We start from the raw sequence: 9,342 nt of genomic DNA, 5'->3' as shown, positions 1-9,342 counted from the left end.
TTGTTTTAATACAATGTTCATGAACAGGAACTGAATTAGTTTGGATTTAGTGGCGGTCTCGGTTGACATGTATATGATAAAATTGGAAGGTTTATTCTGAAAATAGTGTGCCACAACTTATCACGAAATCTTGGATCCGCCCCTGAAGAAATTGTATTGTTAAATATAATGTTCATGCTGATATTTTAAACTATTCAATAAATATCATATCCGAAACTTTACTACAAAAATAATAATACTTTCTAATTTAGAAATTTCATAAAAAAAAATGTTAATATTGTATTGTATTTGATGCACATACATTTTTACCTTATTCAAATCGTCAGTTTTCGGTCCAGGTTACTAGCCTAACGTAAAACGCATAAAACATTTTTTTTTCTTTCAACAAATGGGACAACTACATATCTGAACAAGGAAGAAAAGCATTATTGGGTGTATGTAAATAACAGTATTTTAATATTGAGACTCAATTAGCAGTGTTTGATACTTATGTCAGTAGTATAGTCAACTACGGATCAGAAGTATGGGGATTTCATAAAGGCCCCGACATCGAAAAACTACATGTAGATTTTTGTAAAAAGTTGCTAGGTGTGCGCAAATCCACTCCGAATATGATGGTATATTGTGTATATTTCGAACTAGGCCGTTATCCATTGCATGTAACAAGGAAACTACAAATATTTAAATATTGGTTTAAATTGCTCAATACCGAAAACTGTATTTTGAAATCCTGTTATGAAAATATGCTGCTAATCAAGGATCCATGGGTCTGTGAAATAAAAGATCAATTGTATCGTTTAGGCTTAGGATATATCTGGGACGCTCAGAATGGAAACAATTTCACTTTTTTAATTATTAAGGCAAGATTATTTGACATTTTTAATCAAGAGGGATATAGTTTAATTACAGGTATGTCTAAAGGTATGCTTTACAGAGAATTAAACAGTACAATTTTACTACAATCGTATCTAACAAAATCAGTTAATATCGGTTATATGAAAGAAATTGCTCGACTTAGGCTGTCAGCTCACAAATTAAACATTGAATCTGGACGTTATGTTGGCACTGTTAGAACTAATAGATTATGTACAAAGTGTAATCTTAATGACATAGAAGACGAGTTTCATTTTGTTTTAGTTTGCACAAGATATACAGATTTAAGACGGAAGTATTTAAAATGTTACTATAGAAATAACCCTAGTGTATATAAGCTTGTTCAATTACTTAATACACNATATACAGATTTGAGACGGAAGCATTTAAAATGTTACTATAGAAATAACCCTAGTGTATATAAGCTTGTTCAATTACTTAATGCACAGAATACTAAAGAACTATGTAATCTTGGTAAGTATCAGATATGTGACAGTTTGTTTATGTGTGTTGTTCATTCTCCTGTAACCAGTGTGGCTTTTTGTACATATGTAAATATCCTGTTTAGTATATGTTTACACTGATAAGTCGCAAGACTTAAAGTTGATAAAGAACTTGAACTTGATTAGTAATAAATGCCCTTTGGAAATGACATTCACAGGTAACACCCGTGGGTGTCGTAAATGCCCTTTGGCTATATATATTACGTGGTAACACATACAGGTAATTAACATACCCTTTAATTCAAAGGTAAGATATTTAGGTGTTTACTAAACTGTGTTTTACTGTCTCTCATCTTGAAGTTACATTGAATGAAGTTGATGCAGGCACGGATTATATTTCTGTGATTATTTGTCGATTGATGATTTTACCCATACAACATAGATATTGGTTAATGCAGCGACGTATTATACGTCTCTGGTTGATGTCATTACTTACACTTTTATATTTACATTTGCGCTGTAACCAACTATATGAACATTACCAGCAGAAATGCATTTCGTTTGAGTATGAAAGTAAAAAACTCTCGTGACGTAACACGTTGATTACTTAAGACGTCATAGAATAACCTTCGGATATCATGGCGAATAAATAAAGTTAAACAAATGTTCTATAGTAAAATATGCCCCTGCGTCAAACGCTCAATTGACTATGGTTAATTACTGGCGCCAATTTTAGTTAAATAGGGCTGTTCTTCAATGTCGTTTAAAGTACGACGCATATGCAAAACGCAGTAAATAAATAAATGATTTAAGACAAATAAATAAAAAGTTGAACAATTATTCTACAGTAAAAATGTAAATATATGGATTGAACGGCGTATTTTAATTTTCATGCCGGTATGAACGCAAATCGGTTACATCCATATTAAACATGAGATGCAATATGGGTGTAACAGATTTACGTTCATACCGGCATAAAAATAAAATAAAAAAAAATCGCCGTTCAATCCCTTTATGCAGTTAATATACCAGTATATATGTAAAAAAGTGTCATAATGTGTACACGTAATGATCAGGATATCGGATAAGTTGTGCCACTATGACGTCACACATCATGTGACCTTGTAACACGTTCAAAATGTGCAGGTATAGATGGGCATCACCTGACCTGTCCATCATCTGAGTACGGAGAGAGACACTACATATATTTTTGCTTCAAATCAGAGACATACATGTATAAAGCCATGTAGTATATATATATTTCCATTTGCTCTGCATTGCCACTATGTAACCTTACCAAACAAAATAGAAAGATATTAGGTCATAATTCTCACATCATTCCCATTGATGTAGTGATATGAAGAACATGTTCGTGATGTCGTGTCTAAATGACGTCGTTTTGATCGACGTCACTTTATTAAGTGTATTATTGACGTCACGAAAAAAATGTCGTCTGCCAGAAAATAACACATCAACGCAAAATAAATCTTCATTTTACAAACACGGTTACTCCCGGATTCCTTACAATATTTCAATCGCTAAATTCACCTTTCGTCTCCAGACAAAATCACCACATCAATAACAATACGCATCCCTCGTAGTAACCCATCCGTGCTACAGGATTAAAGAACCCAATCCACAATCGATCAATGTAACTCGCAACAATTTAGGTAGTTATGTTGTATGAACGCAGAGTATCCTCACGGTGGAATATGTTGATTAAATTGTTGAAATTAAATTGATGATTTTGTGATTATTTCCACAAACTATATTTTTTGCCGGGAACGGTCGCGTACGTGTACTCGTGACATCACAAGAACAGTCCCCATTGACAGATAACGCGAAATTTGACTTTGAAATAAGGATGAAATTGGAAATATAAGAAAAACTGAAATTAAAAACAGAAATATAAGTTTGGAAAGTTATTGTCCTATAATTCTCACGGGATTGCAGACAAATTAATCATAACGCTCGTTATTCAATGATCAAATGACCGTAAAATATGAAATTATGAAAAATCGTGGCCAAAATCCTTTAAGTATACCGTATCTGTTTCAAATATGACTTTATTTAGTTTGTATGCTATGTAATAAAATGTAATAAGTATTTATTGTTGCATGAATTCCCAATACATAAAGATACAAAACATTCTATCCGTCACCCTTACCGACAATTCCCCTCCACCTACAAACACGTATTAAAATACGTTCTATAAGTACTCATACACACATGTTATCTTAAAACTTGTTTTAGAAAGTTATTTTAGTTAAATGGGATGCCCAGATTATATATAGCTGTATATGTGCTATTGTATGCAGATGATATAGTTCTCACAGATTCAGCAAACCAAATTCAAAACAATTAAACATGTTTAATGAATATGCCAATAAATGGCGTCTTAAAGTCAATATTCATAAAACTAAAGCAGCGATAATCTTCACTTTAACCAGAACGGAAACAGGTGGGAAAGGTAAAATAGTAAATTAATTTTAAGTACAGTGCATCTTGGAGTTCGCTTGACTAGAAACAAATTTTCACAAAGGAATACCAAAGAATTATATGATAAAGGATTTAGGAAATGTGTCGTGCCATATGAAATTAAGATAACACAGCTCGTCAATTGATTGTGAGTTAGATATATTTGATAAAGGTTTACAGCCTGCTATATTGTACGGATGTTTCTGTAATTCAACTTATAATTAAGCAATCAATGTATTAGCAAATGTTGTTATGGTCCTATAACACATAAGTCTGGTAGGGCTTTATGTAAGTTTATCAGCGACAGAAATGTGTGTTATATAATCATAACAATATTTGCTAAAATATTCATTACTTATATTTACATTTTTATAGAGTAGTTATGCTTTATTTAGTTATTTCGAACAGTTTTTGACCAGCAAATCAAGTGTTGACACCAATGAAATTGATGACGTCACAATAGAGATTGATGACGTTACAATAGCAAATGTTGTTATAGTCTCATAACATCATTTGCCTTCGCAATGCATTACAATGGAAGGATACAGAGCAAATGTAAATATGGGAGATTACGTCTTCAATTTTCTTAACATATTTGAAAAGTTAAAAACTTGACACTTAAATATCTTACCTAGCTTTAAAAGAAATGATACAAAGAGTTTCTAAGTAACTGAGAAACACTTGTAGTAAATTTCTTTAATATATAAAAATATTTAACCATCACCAGGACTTCGGATGTTTTTTGATGTCTGCTGCGAAGTAAGAAGTAAGCTCTCACAAGCGCAATCTCCGGTGCTTCGTTAAAAATAAAAAATAAATATCGGTATCAGTGTCACTCGGTTCAAGTAATTTAAACGACAACTTATATATATAAATATAAAATGTCTCTCCAGCGTTCGCAATCACAGGGACCTGAACATTTGTTGCAACTATATTTGGACCTAAACTAATGTGTTCAGAGTAATTTGACACGTTTAAGTGGTGTAGATCGACTTTCGGTAAAAATAATCGTATGTATAATCATTGGGGGTTTCAAAGAGCGAAATGAGCAGACGATATGTGAACAACGCATGTAGTTGTTTAACGTTGGAATGACACCGTGACGTGAGTTCTGGAATGTGTCTGGAATGGCTTTGACATTTTCAAGGGGAGTGGGGGATAATAATGGTGACAGACGGGTTCCGAACAGAAACTTATGACGCAGATAACTGGAGGTCGTGTCAGGAAGGTTTAGAAATTATCATATGCAAAGATGCTCGTATTTATAGTTCATGTGATGGAATGCATTATCCATGTGAGAAAGATGAGATTAAGGAGGAGGTAAATGATATCTGTCGGAGGTCGATAAACCGTTTATAGGTTTAAGTAGTGGTTAATGGCTGCTTTGTTGAGTATAAATACACGGCCAGACCGGGATTCGAACCATTAGAACCCGGGACCTCCAACCTCTAGACGGACGTTTAAACCAATTGACTTACGTACCTGGTCGATGGCGATCGTCCCAGTCCAGTTCCAACATATTACTCCGGCATTTCTAAGTCTTAGTCACAGAACACAATACCATCTATGACTATTTCGCGAAAAAAGGGAAACGGACGAACGGCATCTGAGCAAACTATTAATGAAGTATCCTCTTTAGTTTTGGGTCGAAAAGACGAAACAATGAAATATCGTAAATCAGCCACCGTTATTTCCTGCATATATTTCGTAATTGTTGCAGGTAAAAAATCTGACCTTTGACCTGAAGTATATCTTTGATATTGCAAGCACATGTAAAGAACTATGTAAAAATATGGCACCATGCTATGTTGAAACTACATTATATACTTTGCCTTTTAGATGAACAGGAAGTTCTTGAACAGGAAGTTTATCATATGCACGTATTTAACTTTTCAAAACGGATGTTAAAGTTACAACGAATTATGTAGTGCCATAGTTAGCTTAGTGTGTACGGTATAGGTATATATATCTAAAGGGAACTTACCAACGATTGCGAATTGTCAGGAGCATATTGGCTGATTGTGTATGAAGGGAGCTAACCAGTGGCATTTGAATTTAACTCGACGAATAACTATACATAGATACAAACAGCAGTTTTTAAAAATGTAAATCCTCATGCAGGGAGCAGGCCGGGTCGGATCTTTGGCACAAAACGGTCTCTCTAACCAGTTGACCCGGATCTGGCCCAGTACGACCACAGTTATATCCAAAGCAAAATTAAGAGAAGGTTAATTACCGTGAAATTCCCATGTGGCTTACCTGCAGTAGGACATTGGTTCTAAAGTACAGAACCGTCGCAGAAGTGAACGATTTAAAATTATTATTAGTTGGCGAATGTTTGTCATCGGGAGACAATTGTATTAGTTTCTTATCATCGGCCATATTTCGGTGACGCCACGATGAGTCTTCATTATTTCACCTCTATACATGTAAATTTACAAGACAAAGCTATTTTATTTAAATCAGATTTTAAGAAACTTTTATCATATTAGTAGTTTGATGTTACCTATGCCCAGTAGAAGCTATCAGTTTAATGCGCCGACTGCCAAACAAAGATGATGACGTCACAATGCATCTGAGGCAATGACGTCACAATGGACAGCCCAAATCACATGGTTTGCTACTTGGAAACTTCCGGGGCAGGACAACATGGCTGGTAAGCTTATCAAAGCTAAAACATGGATGTTTTAGACGTTCCATGGGAAGTGAATCTCGTGGGACATCCCCCGGTAGAGACCGTTAGCCATGACGGAGGTCCTTCTACCCTCGCTTAACATCCCCGGGCCCAGCTCTTTACACCCAAACGTCTCCACCAGGACCAGACAGGTAAGTTGTTTGCGTGTCAATTATATGTGTCATATTATGGCAACCATCCTGTCATATATTAAATTATGTCAATTATGTCAATTAACAACGTTTTAAGCACTTTATGCTCCTCAGGGCGTATCCTTGTAAACTTACGAGAGGAAGACAACGTCTTCGTTATATTTAAAAGACAAGTGATGATGAATGCAATGAAACTAACAGTATTTCCTATTTTGAGCGTAACGTTATATAACAACAAAAAACACATGTTGGAGTTTTACACTACATTTGCAGGAAAGAATTAAATTATGCCTACATTTCCACGTGGGAGCTGATCTGGCAGCAAAAAAAAAAAGGATAGCGCTTTCGCCTTCCACCAAAACGCCCGGTGTTCGATTGCCCGATTGACGTGAAAAGGCGTTAGGTCACATGCCTATTTTTCTAAAAAAAAGTCTGCAGTGATACACGTACTATAATTACATTGTGTGTTTAGTAAATCACGTCAAACTCTATATGAATTTGAAACAGATTTAAGATGAAACTGCTAGTCCATTTGGGGTCCGGTAAAATGTCAATCATATAATGGATATCGGAAAATGACATTTTCCTTTGTTTTGCCTGTTTATGAAGAAATCAAACGGCTGTTTGGATTTGAAATTATTTCCAAATTTGACTCAACGAATTTAGAATATACCAGAATAACCTTTTCATTCGTAAAAAGTTTGCATTCTAAATATAGTTAAAAGGGTTAAGGCGACTGACATTCTGCTACATATGTACTATGAACCCTCCACCACTGGGTCGCGGGTTCGAGGCCTTTGTTGGGCAGTCGCCAGGTGCTGGCCGTAGCTACGTGTAGGTCGGTGGTTTTTCTCTGGTAACTCCGGCTATCCTCCACCACCCCTGGCACGTTCATACATGACTGTAGCTGTTAATAGGATGTAAAACACAAACAAACCAAATCATCTCAATGATCATAGCTGTTAATAGGACGTAAAACACAAACAAACCAAATAGCTCTACATACTGTACCATTCACAAGGGAACTACTCTGGTGTCTGAGTTTGGATATAAAATATTGCAGTCACGATCCCTGAAACTTAAGCACAAAGTACTATAGATAGGCGGGGGTAAGTGTAAAAACAGTAAAAAGTTTTGGATGAATAGAAGAATGCATAAAGTGTGGTGTGAGTCGAAATGGAGCGTCACGGTTATTTTCGCCAATATTCAAGAGTTAAATTGTTATAAATCTGATACAACAGTTGGAGATATCTTCATTGTCTTGGATTAGAAATGGATTAGAAAACGTAAATTATCACACGAAGGAAATTCTGTTATTATGCGAGCAGCTTCTTTTTGCGCCGTATCTCACTGTTCATATTCAAACCTAGCACAATTACCATGTAACTCACACACATGCTCTAACTATAATATCAACAGTATCATTAATATCAATCAGAAACAAAAGTTACCCAATTATTAATGTTTAATAATTTCTGCTTTCATAAGGCCTCCAGAAGAACAAGAATCAAACAGAAAAATACTACGTGATGCTATATTTATACATATCTAATATTCCATAGGGTAATTAATTTCACCATCAATCAAACTTTACGTCAAACCTACCGGTGGCTTTCAGTATACCACAAAATATTGAATACGTATTTTATGTAAAACATCTTAAACTTCATGTATTTTTTTTGTTTCAGGTCGATGGATTAGCATTTCCTTTCGCCACCTCGTGTGCGCAGGCATTTCGAGACCGACTACCACCTGTTGCCGCACGGAATAAATCCGCGGCTAAACTCCGCCTCCATCCTGGATATAGTCCCAACTATTGGTCTTACGGTACCTCCTACTTGGTCACTTTACTTTTCAACGGACGTCTTCCAAACTCTTTTCTTAAAGAAGTCTGCCACGGACCCATTAAGCCCATTAAGAAGGAAAAGGTCGAGAAAAAAGAATCTGTAACAAAACAACCATGCACGTCCACATTCCATCGAAAGAAAGAATTGTGGGAGCCGAAAGATCACAAAAAGCTGAAGGAAGATGCACGAAGAGTAGAACAGAGAGTGATGCTTGCCCGCGGGCGTCAACGCACGCGACACGATTCCATTTCTGCTAAAATCCACGAGTTCAAAGCGCGAGAGGAGAATATTCTCTTGAGAAAAGAAGAAATTATGGCAAGAGGCAAACGTGCTTTTCTAAGCAAGCTAAAATCTCAAGCGCAAAATACATGTACGCCTAAACCTATCCAGAGTTGTGAGATGTCAGTTAAAGATGTGCCGGTTAAAGATGTCTCTGAATCGTCTTGTGCTACTGAAGACGGATTTGTTATCGTCAATATTGAGGGCTGCGAACTAAAGAGCTTGGAACCACTGCCTGATGACTCTAAATCTTCGGAATAATGTTCACACATACCGAACCTAAGAACTAAATTGTGCTTGCTGTAATGAAAATAAATATGTACAATAACCTTTTTTTTTAAACTCGAATTCCCTATCATTATTTAAAGTCATTCAAAGACCCATACACTGGTCTTTTCCTATGTTTCTATTATTGGCGGTGCTGTCCTATAAACATTCTCTATAGCCCCGTGTTTCCATGGACACTTCTGGATCACCCACTTCTTTCTTAAACTCTTCAGGAAACCCGTTGTCTCCCTAAACTTTTCCTGTTGGCCAATTGTCTCCCTCGACACTTATGGTTAGTCTGCTGTCTCCCTAAACACCTCTAGATAACC

At 35.8% G+C, this 9,342-nt stretch overlaps 1 protein-coding gene across 1 annotated transcript; it reads left to right on the top strand.

Moving 5' to 3' along the window:
• The first annotated feature begins 6,402 nt into the window (after nt 1–6,402).
• On the top strand, nt 6,403–9,070 carry LOC110448037. Its single transcript, XM_021494067.1, has 2 exons — nt 6,403–6,620; nt 8,309–9,070. Exons 1-2 carry the CDS (start codon nt 6,540–6,542, stop codon nt 9,005–9,007), a joined length of 780 nt encoding a protein of 259 aa, XP_021349742.1. The 5' UTR covers nt 6,403–6,539; the 3' UTR covers nt 9,008–9,070.
• Nucleotides 9,071–9,342: the final 272 nt, after the last annotated feature.

This window comes from Mizuhopecten yessoensis, unplaced genomic scaffold (genome assembly GCF_002113885.1).
Source record: "Mizuhopecten yessoensis strain PY_sf001 unplaced genomic scaffold, ASM211388v2 scaffold3805, whole genome shotgun sequence".
In the NCBI taxonomy this organism is placed as follows: Eukaryota; Metazoa; Mollusca; class Bivalvia; order Pectinida; family Pectinidae; genus Mizuhopecten; species Mizuhopecten yessoensis.
This window is presented reverse-complemented; position numbering and strand designations above follow the sequence as displayed.

Excerpts from the sequence above, each read along its gene's own strand:
- LOC110448037 (XM_021494067.1), top strand. The coding sequence starts at position 6,540 with ATGACGGAGGTCCTTCTACCCTCGCTTAACATCCCCGGGCCCAGCTCT. Across the intron at positions 6,621-8,308 it reads TCTCCACCAGGACCAGACAG|GTCGATGGATTAGCATTTCC; the intron begins GTAAGTTGTTTG and ends TTTTTGTTTCAG.